The 17031-nt window shown below is 35.1% G+C and overlaps 1 protein-coding gene across 1 annotated transcript in view; it reads right to left on the bottom strand.

The window, feature by feature from the left end:
• Window positions 1-8893: 8893 nt before the first annotated feature.
• LOC149227284 (26S proteasome regulatory subunit 7-like) overlaps window positions 8894-17031 on the bottom strand; it is an 80459-nt gene continuing 72321 nt past the window's right edge. The window contains exons 8-10 of the mRNA XM_089377734.1: window positions 12895-13076; window positions 9772-9947; window positions 8894-9384 (exon numbers count right to left, since the gene is read on the bottom strand). Coding sequence (XP_089233860.1) covers window positions 9227-9384; window positions 9772-9947; window positions 12895-13076 — 516 coding nt within the window. The 3' untranslated portion in view covers window positions 8894-9226. The remainder of the gene's footprint in view (window positions 9385-9771; window positions 9948-12894; window positions 13077-17031) is intronic.

Raw genomic sequence — 17031 nt, forward strand, 5'->3', positions numbered from 1 at the left:
ATTCACCAGACTTAGATTGGTACAAAGTCCCTAACTTGTCCCACAAATCCTTCATCGAAGCTTCCCCTGATACATTCAGAAACACTGAATCTGAGACACACAATCGTATTGTGCTCTTTGCCTACCGATCCAACTTCGCCCAGTCTTTAGCTAACATTGTTTTTGGTTTAGTACCCAGATCTACCGTGATCCACTGATCTTTATCCACCAGTAGATCCTCCATGTTGAGCTTCCACAACTCAAAACTCTAACCATTAAATTTCTTGATCTTTATCTTTTCACTGCTCGCCATCTTCTTTCACCACAAGAATCGATCCCACAAATCTCCCATTGAACAAAGTCTACCATAGGCCCGAGCAAAGCCCCTCAGCAGCAAAGGCATCCCCTTGAAGCTGAAACAGCTCTAATACCAAATGTAGGTTTTAACCCCATACAAAATTTACCTACAAACGAATTCTTTAAAGAAGAAAATAAACAATGGTGAGAGCATAAAACATAAAATAGATATACATAGAGATTTTACCCTGGATCCCAAAACCGGGACTACCAGATTGATTTTTCGTTATATTCCTTTCAATGTTACAATACAGATATATACATGTTGAAAAATCCATAAACCTCAATCCATTAACCCCAGATTAGAACATAACTGTAGTTCCCTTGACTGGATCTACAAAATACCATGGACAGAAAACCATCATGCCCAAAACCATGTGTGAAATCCATGCACAAAACCATAGGTAGATCCACCCACCTAATATAGGGTCAAAAAAATTCTCGGGGCACTACCCAGGACCCTATGCAAGGGGGCTACCAACTCCCCTCCCCCCACACACATGGGGTAGTCGTGGAAAGAATATAGCACACACCCAACAACCACTTATAGGACAAGACCTAATAGGACCAGTGTGATTTACTTAATAAATAGTTTTTGACTTTTTGTGAATCTGCTTTGTCATTCTATTGGAGATACACAAACCAATTAGTTGGAGGGATCAATACAAGATGCATAAACCCAAAAATGAAGATTGGTAAATGGATCCAAAATCAACAACATCTCAATTATTTACATACATGATATTTTCACTTATATCCATACATAATATTGTTCAATTATATAAATTGAAATTTTATCAAATCTAAAAATGTAAAAAAAACAAGAGTATGATGTTTGTTCAAATCTAAAATGCAAAACATGTGTATAATTGTTCATTCACATTTAAAATTTATATATGATATTTAATAATAATAATAATATAATTTGAATGTTAAAGTTAGTAAAAATATACTTACTCTAACCTCTTTCGATTTAAAGATCTTATAAAAAGAAAAGCATGTTTTCAATCATTAAGCTTATTTAAACTATCTAAAATACTATAAATACGACAAAATTACTTAATAATAATAATAAATCTTAATTTAATTTATTTTTTCAAAACACATTATTAGAATTCTCTAATATTTTTTTTTTTTTTTTTTTGGTTCATCTTCGCAACATTTTTACTCGAACATTTTTCATTGATAATCTCATTAACTATATAACCATTTTGTGAATCTAAAATTTGCATCTCATATAGCTAAAAATAAGCATATAGTATTCATATTTATATTTAGAAATAGTCTATAACGTGACTTTTTGAAAGCCTTTCCGACGGGTTTTTCCGGTCGAAATCCGGCAGGGATTTATTGGAATCGCAAGTTTGATAGCTAGTTTCTGCACAATGAAAGCATCCCAGGGGTTTTCCAGGGTGCTGAATCCAAATATGCAGTTAAAAAACCATTTTAACTGCAAGAAATCAAGATTTAACCTCAATTTCTTCCGCCGGATTCCGTCACCGGAATCTCCAAAAAGTCGCATTATAGACAACTCCTTTATATTTATATAAACATGTATTATTTATATATTATTTATGTCAATATTTAGTGAAAAGTTATGTTATCAATGAATTAATGCACGTTTTTATTTATATAAACATGTATTATTTATGTCAATATTGAGTGAAAAGCTATTTTATTAATGAAATAATAAAAACAAATATGTATTAGTTATTTTAAACCAATTTTTTTTTAAGTATATTAATGTAATTAATTAGGCTAGATGATCAAATTTTTCTTATGTGGTTAACAGACCTCGAAGATCGGTGACTGCTACGTCCACGAAATATTTGTACGAGGCAAATCCACCCAAAGAGATTACTTCTTATCGGCTCAACCATAGGGTCTAACCCTAAGAGTGTTAAGAGAATTGAACGCAATACCTCTCAATAGCAAAGGTGCTTTAACAAATAGGACTCCACCAATTGAGCTAACCCTCAAAGTTAGGATAAATGATCAAATATTATATCCATGAAAGAAATAAAAACTTTGCTTTATTACTCCTAACCTTTTGCACCCTATCCTATTTTGACGTTGATATGGACTACAAAACTACATGGCTACATAATATGAGTAAGCATAATGAGAAATTTCACATTTATTCGGTAATCAATTCATATGGAATTTTTTAATTTGTTGTAATTGTGTAAGTTGTTTTTACAAGTATTTTTCTTTTCTTTGGTTAATTTCACTTAAAATTTGGTAGACATTTTTTAACCTAAATTTCGATAGGGATTTGTTAGAGTAATAAAGTTTGAGTTATAAAATATACATGATTTGAGTGTTTCAAAAATATTTTAGAAGTTTAAATTTATTTATGCATTCAAAAATACATTCCAAACCAAAAAACCACAATCTCAAAAAAATTACATCACCCAATTCCAACTAAAAAAACCAAAACAATGAAAAAAAATTGCACCATTATATAATTTCACACGATCTCTTAATAATTGGAAACTCCGGAGATGGATCCCATCATCAGTGCATCCTAGCACGTGTTCATTGTCAACAATCAAATCGTACACATCACCAATTTATCCACCAAATGTTAAAAAATGTTATACATTTATGAATCAAACATATGGGATATTAATAACCTTTTGGCACGAGTGTGTAAAAGATCTTAGAACCATGGTTAGAACAACCATGACATTGTTCCATAGATTGCTCATGACTCTTTTAAAATTATAGCACTTTGTATTGTCGATTTCAAAAAGTTACATAGATCAAAATGCTTGTTGGCTCTAGTCTCTAGTCTGCTTAGCGGGAAACCAACCCAAAGGTTGAGTAGTAAAATCTTGAGGTTATGATATATTTGTTTGATGATAACATAAGCTAAACAAAAAATACATATTATAAGTTGACTATACAAAGACTACTTGAACATGGACTGACAAAACATATACATGGAATATTCATTAGAAGAGTTGTGAGCAAAAAAATGGGTGGGCATGATGGTTGACATTCAGATATTTCCTGCTTAGTAGTAGGAGCACTCTGAAGGAAGGCCCCGCACATCCCCCACTCTGGACATCCCTTCCCTCTGCATCCCTTTGCTCCACACATCTTATTTCCCGCACACCCCACTCTCGTGCACTTCCTTGCTTCATACAAGTAATTACCCTAGTGGTGGTGGGCGTCGCTAGGTTGACACATTGTGCATTTTCCTAGCAGACAACAGCCATGTTGATCTTCATGGTGGGATGTTTATTCATTGAGTGAGAGTGTAATAGGGGGGTTTGTGTTGGGGCACCCTCCTTGGGTAACCATAGATTGTTCATGATTATTAACGATGGTTGTTAGCCATTTTTTTAAGGTGGATGATTTCTAAGGAACCTTGACATGGGGAAGATGGGTTTTATCTTAACAAATATTTATTCATCCTCATCAAATCTTATTTATCCCTAGACTCTCTCTTGTCAAACTCTCACTCAGCGTTTTATCCTTGATGATGGGTGAAGTGTTCACCAGAAATGTGGAACGTTTCAAGAATTAAACAATACACTTCGAAAGCAATTCCAACACAAAATTGTTTATTCTTTTGACTAAATTACCTTTGGTTGTTCTATAAATATATTGTTTGAACTTAGTGCTTCTGAAATGAAAAAAATGAAAAAAAATGTTTATTTATTTATAATTGTTTTTTTACGAAACACTCTCCATATTTCATGAGGAATACATCATAGGCTTGAATTCATTACATCAAAGGTCATCATGTCACATGTGGGAGATCAACTTGGGTGGAGAGGGTCCTAATAATTTCTTCCAACCACCCAAAGTAAACTCAATTGACTTACTTATTTATAATTGTTATTCTAAATATATTTGACATTATTTGTTTTTAAAAATAAACAAGCTTATGATCTTTTAGTTATTATAATATCATATTTGTTAAGAGTCCAACATTTAACATATTAGCTAGAATTGAAATTAAGTAGTGAGGATAACATCATTCCTCCTAACCACTCGAATTAAACTCTCTTAGCTTAAATAAATAAATATTAATATTAATAACATGATTTTTTAAGTATAGTGTAAAAAAATATATTATCAAAACTCCAAAACATGATATTATTGTGTCGAAAGATGCATTTTATAGTCAAACATGAGCAAAATGTGTGATACATTCCTTGCTCAATATGGAGTTAACACATAGCAAGCTTTTAGTCAAGGTATTGATTATGGCTTGTCATAGGGTTGCAAGCCATAACCAATACCTTGATTGAAAACCAGGAGTGGTAGATTGCCTGAAATGGGGATTTCCTAGGCTCAAAAAGGTGAGTACTTGATGGAGGTCCATGCAAGAAAACCCTTGGCTAGATAGACTACCTGGGATGGGGGTTGTTTACGCTTGGAAGGGTGAGTAAATGATGGGTGAAGAAATTTGTCATGTGCTTACTCAGATGTGAGCATGAGAGGGCATGTTCAATGGAGACAGTGAGTTGGACCTCTAACTTGTGGAGGCAAAGGAAGCCAAGAATAATCACACATATAAGTATCTGTTCGAAGCATTACCTATTGAAATTTTAACTTAAGTTGACTTAAATTTATTATGATTGAACTCATGAGAACTATATGCTCGTGATATAGGTGAGTTGATGAACTATCCAACAAAGGTAGATGATGGAGGCTACAAAGTGATATCAGAGTAGCACAACGGGAGCATAATGGAGTTGAATACCCTAGGGACTAGGTCATTATGGTGACACTAGAACCTAATACATTAGGTGTGTCCAAGAAGACAATGCGCTGAATTTGTTCCCTATGGACACCATGTGGAGCAATGAACAACCATGTTGGAATGTGTTGGAATGCCAGATGGTCTAGAGGTGACTAGACCATGGATAATGAATGGCATGGCTTAAAATGGAAACTCATGATATGGAAGATATTGTTGATGTAAGAGTTGTAATTATCAAGCTCAGTTTTTGTTTTTGTTTTTGTTCTTTGTTTATTAAACAACGAGGATGGTGTTCCTTTAAGGGGGCGGGATTTAACATTTCTCACTTCGACCCATGTTTATGTAATATTAGATTATGATTGTATAACCAACATGGAACCCACCACTGACTAAGACAATATGTTGTAACAAATAAAATATATTATTTAAAATTTATGGCCAACTGAAGGAACATGTAACTGACATCAACCACAACCACATCACCATATCCAGCATTGTTGAACACTTTTTAACTCTAAACACTTAATTTGTTTTGATCAAACTAAACTCTTAGCCTTTGTTCCCCATTACACTCTCACATTATCCACAAAACCCTTGAAATTGAAAAGAACCAAAATAACTTTAAGAGAGAATATGGATATAGAGTTAGTCCTAGCAAGCCCTCATTTATCATCTTGACCTTGTTGATCCTCTCCACCTCCTCTTTGTTTTCTAATCTTATCCAGTATCACTAACCTCTCTCTTCTCATCTTTTTTTATTCTTTGCCATCAATTTTGAGGCCTTTTGATCTATTTCTCAATTACTTGAGCTCACCCTTGCTTAATTTACTTGTTAAATTCAATATCCTAAAAATTATCTATTAAGTCTCCCCTTATTTAAAATCTTAAACACCTTGATTTATATATTTAATATAAAAAAAAAATTAATTTATTTACTCTTACCTGTTTGTATAAGAACCTTTTATTTATAATTTTACCTTTATGTATTTACTTTTCCTTTCCCTCCAATGGTAACTGTGATCCCCTCGCTTTATATTCCTCTTTTCTCTGATTTGTTTCATTCATTTAGCTTTGTTAACAACCCTTCTCTTTGGTTTTATATTTCCTCCTCTGATTTGTTTCATTCATTTAACTTTGATTTGTTTTATTCATTATTTAGCTTTGTTAACAACCCTTCTCTTTGGTTCTATATTTCCTCCTCTGATTTGTTTCATTCATTTAACTTTGATTTGTTTTATTCATTTAGCCCTGTTAGCTTTATTTGTCCCTTGATAATGAGTGGAGTGTCTACTAAGAATGTTGAAAGTTTCAAGCTAAACAGTTCAAAGTTTCAAGCTAAATAGTTCACTCTAGAAAACTATCAACAATATAATAAAAAAATTGATCCTTGAAAACAAAAATCAACACAAATAACATTTTAATTTTAATTATAATACAATGACAAAACATGTGACAACTGCTGCAGTTTTTAATAAAACAAATTTTGCAAGTAAACTCCTCTACATCTATCACTATTTCCACTCCACAAAGAATTTTAATAGCTCTTTGCATCAAGTTTATTTCTATGTATCTTTTAATTCTATCTACAAACAGTATCAGAGATGCTTGCAAATTACAAATAAAAAAATAAGCCAAACAAACTAATGAATGTGTTTTATCGAGATTATAAACTGTAAAATTAGTCATTTTTCCAGGTTCAAAGAGATATATTTAGTTATGGAAGATGATACACAGTCGCCTACTCTGAAACATGCTTTTGATACATGCACATCGCAAGTATAAGTTGCAATAACATATCAATTCCGTTTGAAAAATAAACCTTAGGATTTGGAAAGAAGTAGAACCATTTACGGCTATTTCCATATGAATTGTATCCAAAAATCTCAATTGATGATTTTTTTAATATTTATTAATTAGTTATAATATAATAACAAAAAACTCTTATTTTAATATATGATAAAAAGCCTTGCTAGTGAAGTGCATTCCCCTACCTATTGAGAATAGCACTGCTCTGGGCACAATCGAAAGGCTAAAAATAATTCTTCCCGTAACAAATGATTCCATCCAGCTTGTAATGCTTTGATTAGACTTTGATATAACAAACATCATGGTTTTTTACTCAAGAATATGGGTTTGGTTGTTTGAAATTTTCTAGCTCAACCCAGGTACTCAATGTTTACGGACTTTAATCTGACTGATCCTTGAAAAATAGGTAAACAGACCTGTTTAAGTATAACACGGCCAAGCTCCACCTCTTAAGAAGGTATTAAAGGACACAAACAAAAGTAGCACTTTATAATATAAAAATCATATATAGTGTGGGAGAACATTATAAAACCCTACATTTCAATGTCATTAAAGCCCGACACCATTAGCTGGACTTCTTAATTACAGCTAAGACGAAACCTAATCCTTAAAAAGAGAAAATACACAAACTGTGATCAATTTAATATTGCAGCATCTTTATATGGACACAGTCCTTGTGGATTTCAACTCAAGTATGCATAAAATGAAAGTATACCAAACATCTTCAACTCAATCTAGCGTAATATTGAAGTTCTCCACAATAGGTTCAAACGGAAATGCACAGCCTAGTCTCCATTTGCTTAATCTCTATCTAATTTAAATGCTTTGCTACACATTGGAAAACAGCTACAATCATGGTGATTCTGCCACCGCATACCAAAATATTTTGCAACAGGGATTTGCAGTAGCCTTCCTGACAATCAACTCTAGACTTGTCACTAACATATATGGACATGATCACAGCATCATATCGTTGATAGGCTGTACAAGATGACATTACGAAGAGTTAAACACCAGGATTCAATAGACTCATAAAAGGGTTCCTGTTCCTGCACCTGATCAAAATCCATATCATCCTACAATTAATTCTCAATTATAGCCATCGAATAATCTGCCTTAAACAGTGCGAAACATTTCACTGAGTTATCCATTCCAATATCCTTGCAAAATCAACACAAAGGCTTAACGGTGGCTGAAGCAGTTACAAAGCCTATCCACCACACTAGGTGTGATCTTTATATAACCAACCTGACCTTTTAATTCACTTTTGTCGTTGCCACTCCTCAATCGTGGATCCTCGTCACTCATGGATTTACTAATTTCAACAATACTCTCCTTAGATCTCTCCTTTTTTACCAAGTAACCAATTTTCGTGTTCCTCTACTAGCCCCTAAAGACCCATCTTCCACACTAAACGTACTTGGTAATTAAATGTCATATCCACTTTGTTCTTACTTGATTAGGTGACAAATGCATTGTTAGTGTAATGCGCCCATCTTCACCCTGTCTCATTGCAATACCAACAAAGTGAACAACAAAATGCCCTAACAACCCCTCACGTAGGATAATAAAAGTTGAGATGGAATCCAAACATTTTCATGCATTCATTAGAACCGAGTTAGGGTAAGCCCTAACCCTGTAGTAATGCAAACTGCATTGCAGTTGTATTCATAGTAATCAAAGTCCATGGATCCTCCATTGGTGCCTCGCCCACCAGAATTATTCACAACTTCAATTATATTTTGATATTTGCAAAGAACCTAAATCAGTTGTAGAATAATCTAATTGGTGTTCATTGTTTGCCTCGGATGTTTGTGACAAACATTAAACAAGAAGTTACCAAGGAAACCCAAAAGGTTCTTCTTGTCCTTTGCACAAGATGGACACAGAACCTGTTTCCTAATTTAAAGCACATAAAACCATTTAAATCCAAAAAACTGATTAGTTTTTTACCTCACATTCTAAGCTGCCAATGTGCAAATCAGATAGCTGAAAACGAGACAATTAGAGAAATTAGGCACACAACCACAATGTCCAAGTTTGATGCATTGACAGGATTCCTTCATTTCTTCAAAGTAAAAGCATAGTATGTGCCAATAGCATAATAAAATCATTTCTGCCAAGATAATTTTCAATGATCCACGAAATATCCATCATGATGGAAATTGAATCCCAATCAATGATCAAAAAAACTTTGTAATTTTGGCCTCGGTATGATTGGTATGGTCCCAATAAATTGATAATGAATATGCAAGTCCATTTACAGAAACTTACGACAGCAACCAAGTTAAACATAGATGGTAAGGATGTTGAATGGCCATGCTCCACCATCAAACATAAGACATCAAATATTGGAGCAAAATTTTAGTTGTAAACCATGTATTTGGGTGTCGCACTAAACTTTTGATATCCTTTAATGACTTTATTCACAGCTTCAAGAAAGTCTTTCTCGGTAACAGTCTTTCTACGTGCTCGAATAGCATACATGCCAGCCTCAGTGCAGACACTCCGAATGTCAGCACCTGCAAAACATCAAACCATAACCACCAATAAATACTGGGGCTTCTTTTCTTTCCTATGGCAGAGTTCGAATGCCATATCAAGCAACATATCAGAATTAATCCAGCAGAGGTAAAATTACTATAATAAGACAAATTTGATTGTTTCACAGCTTGCCCAATCAAGTTGAACTATATTTCAAAATCTGAAAAATCTCTGAACTCTCCCACCTGAATGAAGTCTATGATAGCAATCCTCTCTAGAAATGTGCTTTCTAATAAGTTAATCTAAGAATGATGATGCAATCTTGTACCAAATGATCAGTTCACTGTGCCAGCCTATCCCATCTCAAGACTATCATGTAATGTCAATATTTCAATTAAACCAAGGTATCAGTGGCATTAAGATACCTGTAGAATTGGGGCATAACCGGGAAAGCAGCTCAAAACGAATGTCTCGCTCACAATTCATGGTACGTGTATGAATCTTAAAAATCTGTGTCCTGCTTTCCAAATCCGGTAAGCCAAATTCAACCTTTCTGTCCAACCGACCAGGCCGTAATAATGCAGGATCAAGAGTGTCAGGCCTGAAAATCTCACAAAAGAAGTATATCAAGATTCCAAAGGTATACTTTTCAGATTTCATCCCATCACAAAGAAAAAAACACAAATCAGTTTAGATATATATTTTTGCTGTGGACTGTTCCAAGAGAAGTAAAAAAAAGAATGGGAAAGAAATATAAAAAATAAATAAAACACAACTCAAAATTCTGAAGATTCTAGGTAACCCCAAATTGAGGAGATGCAACTAATGTGTGGTGCTAAAATGATGAAAAAGAATTTCAAGCTGGCAAGATGACAATAAATAGTTTTAAGGCATTTGTAAAGCCCCATGCACTAAAGGATCTATGTCTCCATTCATTAATATTTTCTACATTGTGTAATTATAAAAGTATATCAAATTTATTTATTGGTTATCTCTAATATCTATATACAAGCTAATATTTTATGTGCATGTCAATTTTAGTCATCTATAAAAAAGGGCAAACCTGATCCATGCATATTTATTAATGCCAGTCGCAAGGGATTTTTATAATTCTTTATCGCTACTGCCGCCACACTTTTTTGAACTGTTCATAAATTTTTACAAGACTTCAAAACAAAGCATGCATGTATAATTACTAATTAAACATTTGGATACATAACAAGAGGCTCTGAGGCTCTTAACACATAGAGGAGTTTTCTGGACAACTGCTCATCACAACATTAAAAGCTTAATTTAAAGTTTTAGCTCCATACTACATGCATGACTACAAACATCTTGATGAGATGCTGAGCCTCCATAGCTATTGTTCCTACAAGAAATCCCTAGGTCATAAACAGAATGATGCAAACATTTGTTGTTTCTGATACGAAAACCTATCTTCGATGAATTACAATAAGATCAAAAGTTATCTGACACTGATATTTTCAAGAGTATTATCAAAATCAACTTGAGTCAGGGGGCAGGAAGGAAGTAAAAGACGTGTTGTGGGTGCCAAAACTCAAGTGGAGTTTCCTCTGAGTCTCTATGATGGAGAAGGGGTTCTATGTTACATTCAAGGATGGGAAGGTACCGATCAGACCCAGAGGATCTAGCTCTAAAGAGGGACATGTTATAGGAGTTAGAGAGAGAAACATGTAAAGGCTAAAGGGCCAACCTATTTGAGCGATGGCACAAAGCAAAGTAGTGACAGAGAACAAGGAATAGGTAGCTCTGAAGGTTGAGCAGCTCAGAGGAAGTTAGCCTTCAGGTTCAAGAGGGGAGTAGCCGATAAATTCCTCCAAATCTATCAAGAAGGTCTCTTGGTACAAGATGATTTAAGATGATGTTTAGGAGCAGAAGGCTTCTAGGAAATAGGCCAAGTAAAGCACGACTTCGAGGATGTTTCTAGACCAGACAACAGAAGAGACTTCTAGTTCACATGGAGCAGTGATGGCAGCCGATACAGTTCCAGAATTGAAGTCAGTTCCAGGTGGCAAAAGTACCTCCCTCGCTAAGAGGTAGTGTTGATGTTTGTAGTTTGGGCAGGTACTTCTGCACAGGCCTAAGTGTCTAGGCATGCAGAAGTTGCCCAAGATCTCCTTAATGTGAGCAAATTGCTATAGTAATCCACTTTAAATCTAACTTAGGAAAAGCACATAATTATTATGTTGGCTAATTGAGCTAAAATAATCTTAAATTATTTATTTTAGTGATAATGTTTTAATCTCAGCCCTTGATTTCAAGTGATGTGAGATCTAATCTCGGCCTTCAATCACTTTGGAGATTAGGGTTAGGGATTTAGCTCAATGTAAAATTATAAAAGAAAGGCTATGGAGAAGGGAAAGCACACCATACAGCAGCACAAGATTGAGAGAGGCATCCCAATGAGTGTGTTGGGTCCGAGGAACAGGGCAGCAAGGAGATACAGATCATCCAAGGTGGACTTGATCAGCTCGATTAGATCCAGTTGTTGTATGTACTTCCTCAGTTGGGCCATTTTCCCAGGTAGGGAGCCCAAGTAAGTTCAGAATTCTACTGAAAAACTGTGATTGGATAAAATCTGTTGTCACTTATTTTGTGATTGAGATTGGTATATTTTGCTTCCGCTAAATTTATTGTGTTAGGAACCTAGTTGTGCATTTAATTAGTGGAATTGTAATCTGCTAGGAATTAGGTGTCGAGTTCCAGGTTTGCAGAGAAACTAACAACTACAGGACTATTATGATTGGACACGCTGCATACATTTGCCAAACTATCTTGACATGTTTTCTGGCTTTACAGAAAGGCCTTTGAATTGGTGCCCATACACTTCTGGACCAAATATGTTTATAGTTTAGACCAGTGTTGTGAAAATCGCGATTAAATCGCGATATTTTCAGCTTGCCGATCAAATCGCGATTTTTTTACGAAAAAATCGCCTATTTTTTTGCCGATTTTTATTGAAAAAATCGCGCTTTTTCAAAAAAATCGCGATTTTTTCCAAAAAAATCGTGCGATTTTTAGAGATGGTTTAGATATTAAAAAAAATGAATATTTTTGTACCAAACTATTTTTTCCTGATTTTTTCCGATTTTTTCCCGATTTTTCCGATTCGTTCCCCGCGCCGATTTAATCCCGATCGCGCTTTTCACAACACTGGTTTAGACCTTGTTTGATTTAGCTTTCAGGCACAGATAAATGGCTGATCCCGTGAAGGCAATCTCAATTCATACCTTTGGTTAAAAAAAGATTGGCACCACATAGTGGATAGCTTCAGCCAAGAAGAAATTTGAAATTCCTTTCAATATTTTATCAAGGCAAACAATAAAAAAGATAGAAAAAAGAAATGCTTTCGCAACTGACAAATGCTCATCCACAAAAAAAGTACAGAATAATACAAGATTTAGAGACTGAAGAAAGCATAATTTTAACCAAAGGTGTTCACAGTGCTCTAGGTGTTTTCAACAAGGTGCAATATTTTTAACAGCTATTAATTACCAAATACTTGACGGAAGAAAAAAATTTAAAACCTGTTTGTAGCCATTAGAACTTTGATGTTTCCACGAGCATCAAAACCATCCAACTGGTTCACTATTTCAAGCATAGTTCTCTGTACTTCATTATCACCACCTAAACCATCATCAAAGCGAGCACCACCTATGGCATCCACTTCATCAAAAAAGACAATACAGGCTTTCTTTGACCGGGCCATCTGCACAAAGCAAAGAAACAAGCATTAATCAATGTGCACCCTTATAAAGCAATGATGTACGTATCCATAAAAGGCAGGGAACAAGACAGCTGAATCAGTAATCACGGCTCAGGAGACAACACCAAAGATAAACATATTTAGCAGCAGAAATTAAAATAATAAACAAACATATTAAAGACAGGAAAGCATTATATAAGATAAATTATCTATCCTATAATAGCTAAGAAAAGTGCATATGCATGAGATAAGCATTGGACATCACAGATCAAAACCCCCTATGTTGACATAGTTATTGTTGAGATTGTAGCTTGGAAGGTGATTCTGCATGGATCAAGCGCCATGACATGCAGCGAGTCACCTTAATTATCTCCTATAATTAATGAATTTCCTAAGTCAAGACTTTAGACGGCAGTTTAATTTAATTGTTGGGTACCTTTTCATAAAAGGAAAAATAAAGTCAATGACAGATTAAGTTGTGACTGTTGATCTCAGTAAAATAAGATTTTATCTCAACCATTGAGATTAGGTATTTCACTTGAGATTATTGTTTGATCTTTTTAATAGGGGGATTCGAGCCAAAGGAGAAATACAATTGTTTTGGCACAAGTTGGGATTCAATGGAGTGCAATATTTGGTATCAAGAGTGAGAAGAGGCTAGATCGAGCCAGCTAAAGCGATATCAGCAGACAAGCCGAGTTACCTTGACACGTGTGGGCCAAGTTATCTTGAGTGAGTAGGATGAGTTTTCTCCTGGGCCGTGAGGCCGAGCTTTCCATGTGCGCAGAAATTCCTCTGTTGGGCCACACGTGTGGGTCATACAAGGGCCAAGTGAGAGAGAGGGCCGAGATCTTTTGTTGTGTATTTGCTGGAGAAAATTCTTGTAAGTTTACTGTAAATAAATATTTCTCCTGAAGCTAAATAGGAAGCCCAACATTTGTTGGTTTTCCCCACGTTGGGGTTTCCACGGTATATTTGTGTTATTCTTTGTCGCATGTGATTGCATGTGATTGATTTCAAATATTTTCATTTCAATTGTTTATTTGGTTAAAAACCCAGAATATTTGTTGTTACAAATTATATTAGAAAGCATTGTTTATTTCAAATCTGCTATTATTTGTTGAGACGATAAGTTTTTAACTGGGTTTAAAGAAGTTAACATGGTATGAGAGCAGTAGTCTTTGAATACGAAGCCTAGAGATTTGACACAGATACTAGGACAAAGGCTCTGCGTTCAGTTTTTCAATCTCTTCTAGGGTTATGCTACAATGGCTACCAGTGTTCGATATGAGGACAGGGTTGATGGTTCTCTACTTCATGTGTCATGCACTAGACCGGGACTAACAGTCATAAGTTTTAGTGAAGGCCATGAGGGAGAGAAGAAAATTAGAGAATGTATTTTAAAGCGCTGCGAGATAAGAAAAGTCAGATCGATTTGTGGAATATGTTGCTGCATGAGAAGTAGGAAAGGAAGCTATATGGTTGAGGAATCTTCTATCAAGATTCATTGGAAAAGCTCTAAGTCCTACTATGAAAAAATGAGAAGCAACATCAAGTTTTCTGGAAGACCCTGGAGGTTTGTATATGTTTATGTACATTTGAAAGTTTGTTGCTAATTGGGGTTGTGTTTGTACAGATAAATCTCTCGGAAGTTTGGTAGCATGTCTTTACATGTTTAGAGTTGACAATCAATTTGATTGGAAAGATTTGTTTGATCAAGAAGGATTTGTTACCAATCGGGAAGTTGAGGCTTTGTGAGTGAAACATTGCCTGGGAGGACATCTGGTCAGCACTATGTGTTGATGTCTAGTTTCTGAAGTAGGGAGGGTGGCGTTGTTCATGGAGCTCTGACCTCAAATATGCACCTAGATCCCTGGGTTGATGGTTAGTAAGTAAGCCTAATGGTACCTAGAAAGGCTGAAAGCTTTCGATAGATTGCCCTGGTCAGGAATCTAGTCCATGGCATTGCAGAGCCTAAAGTTCTTCATGGTTCATGTGTTCTGAGATCTTCCTTGTACTTGTACTAATGAATACCTCCCTAGTTAAGCGGGAATGTTGAATTTGTAACTAGGTTCGATCTTCATAAATGTATTTAAGATGTACTTATCAAAAGAATGAAGAAAATATTTTTATTATTATTATTATTATTATGACTTATTAAAGCATGGGTTTCGTGCTTGGGTCATAAAGTTTTAGGTCAAAGTCCCCATTGAGGACTTCTAGGATTTATTCAGAGTCATTAGAGTCATTGTACATTTAAAGAGACCCTCCTTGGGCTTTCGGATCATGTAAAAAGAATTATTTTTTAGTCAAAAACGAATTTAGTCTCCTCCACACCAAGTTGGCCTCAAGACAAGTAATTCGACCTCCCTGGAAGGCTATAAACACAAGCATTTCGAATTCATTAGGATCATCTCATTCTCTCTCGCATAGTTCGACCTCTAAAGTTGGAAGCTGGAAAAATGCGAAATTATTTAAGGGTTGGAAAAGGAGCCGGAAAGAAGTGTGAGTTTCTAGAGGAAGATAGAAGGCCTCAAAATCGAAATTTTGAAACAACTCTCACTCAATTCTGAGGTGTATCAAAGGAGATCAAAGTTCTCCAAGTTTGGTCGATGTTGTTGTTGCTACATCTGTTGGTCGAAGCTGTTGTTGATGTTGCTAGATCGAAGTTGCTTTGGAAGGGTTGTCATCTGCAAAAAGGATTGAGGGTTGACTTGGTGTGGAGGGGGTCTTTGTTTGGGTCTAGAGTCTTGGATTATCTCAAGAAACTATTGAAGGAAGAATTGTTGACTAGGTTTCCCCTAGATAGAGGTTTTGCCCTGGCTATCTGCCTACACCTATTGTCCTTGTGTTATTGTTTTGGTAATTGCTTGATGAACTAAAAGATAAAAGAAGAACATAAAGATAAAAGAATCACAAGTAATTATCCATATAAGAAAATCTTTTTGCCTTTCTGATTTTCTAACATGGTATCAGAGCTAAGGTGAAGGAGAAAAAAGGCAGTCTTGAGTATCTACTAGAAGGGATCTAAATGATTGATTTAGTGATTATATAAGGAGCTCTTATAAGAGAAAAAGCTCACTATCTTCAAGGACAATGTCTAACACCATAAACGAAGAGAACAAATTAGAAGGAGCATCAAATTACAAGTCATGGAAAAAGAGGATAGATCTAATCCTCGAAAAGAATAAATTTTTGGATCTAGTCAGAGGAAAAGTAAAGAAGCCTGCAGATGAATCAAGTGAAGCAAATAAAACAAAGATTTTGGCCATAAGCCTAATAGTGGATGGAATGCATGCAGTCAAGGAGGAGTCTGAATATCTTTAGTAATCAACAAGGAGAGTGAAGAAGAGAAAATCTCGAATGATTGTTCTGCTCATCACAAGAAGAAAGGAACCTTCAAGAAGTCCAAAGGGCCAATGTTACAATTATCACAAGATGGGTCACTAATAAAGGGATTATCCTGAGAATCCAGGGAATAAAGGAAGCAACAGGGATCAAGCAAACTTTGTCGAAGAAGTTTCACCAAAGAACAAGATGGAAGGTTCCGAAGTCAAAGACCTATTTTTTAGGGACTCTATTAAGAGGGAGCCCTCACCACCTTCCAAAGATAAGTATCTTACTCGTTGTATTATCTTTTATATTTGGTTTCCCTTACTTATCTAAGTTTGTTTGCATTAAATACTAATCACATTTCTACTATTACTTTCCTTGTTTAGGAAAACTTGCTGAAGACTCAAGGAAGAAGGCCTCTCAAAAACAAAGCATTGGAATTACAAGGTTTGTTAAGAAACAAGAGGTATGTTTTGAAGTACAAGTTTTGCTCTCTCCACATTCATTCTTGATAAATTATTACTAACATCTTTTTGTCTAACTCTCTTGAATATTAAAGATTCTTGATTAGGTGATTCATCATTAGATAAATCTACCCTCCTCATATCTTTGATTACTTTTGTGG

This window comes from Pinus tabuliformis, chromosome J (assembly GCF_031772625.1).
Source record: "Pinus tabuliformis cultivar Carrire ecotype Pingquan chromosome J, CPIR1, whole genome shotgun sequence".
In the NCBI taxonomy this organism is placed as follows: Eukaryota; Viridiplantae; Streptophyta; class Pinopsida; order Pinales; family Pinaceae; genus Pinus; species Pinus tabuliformis.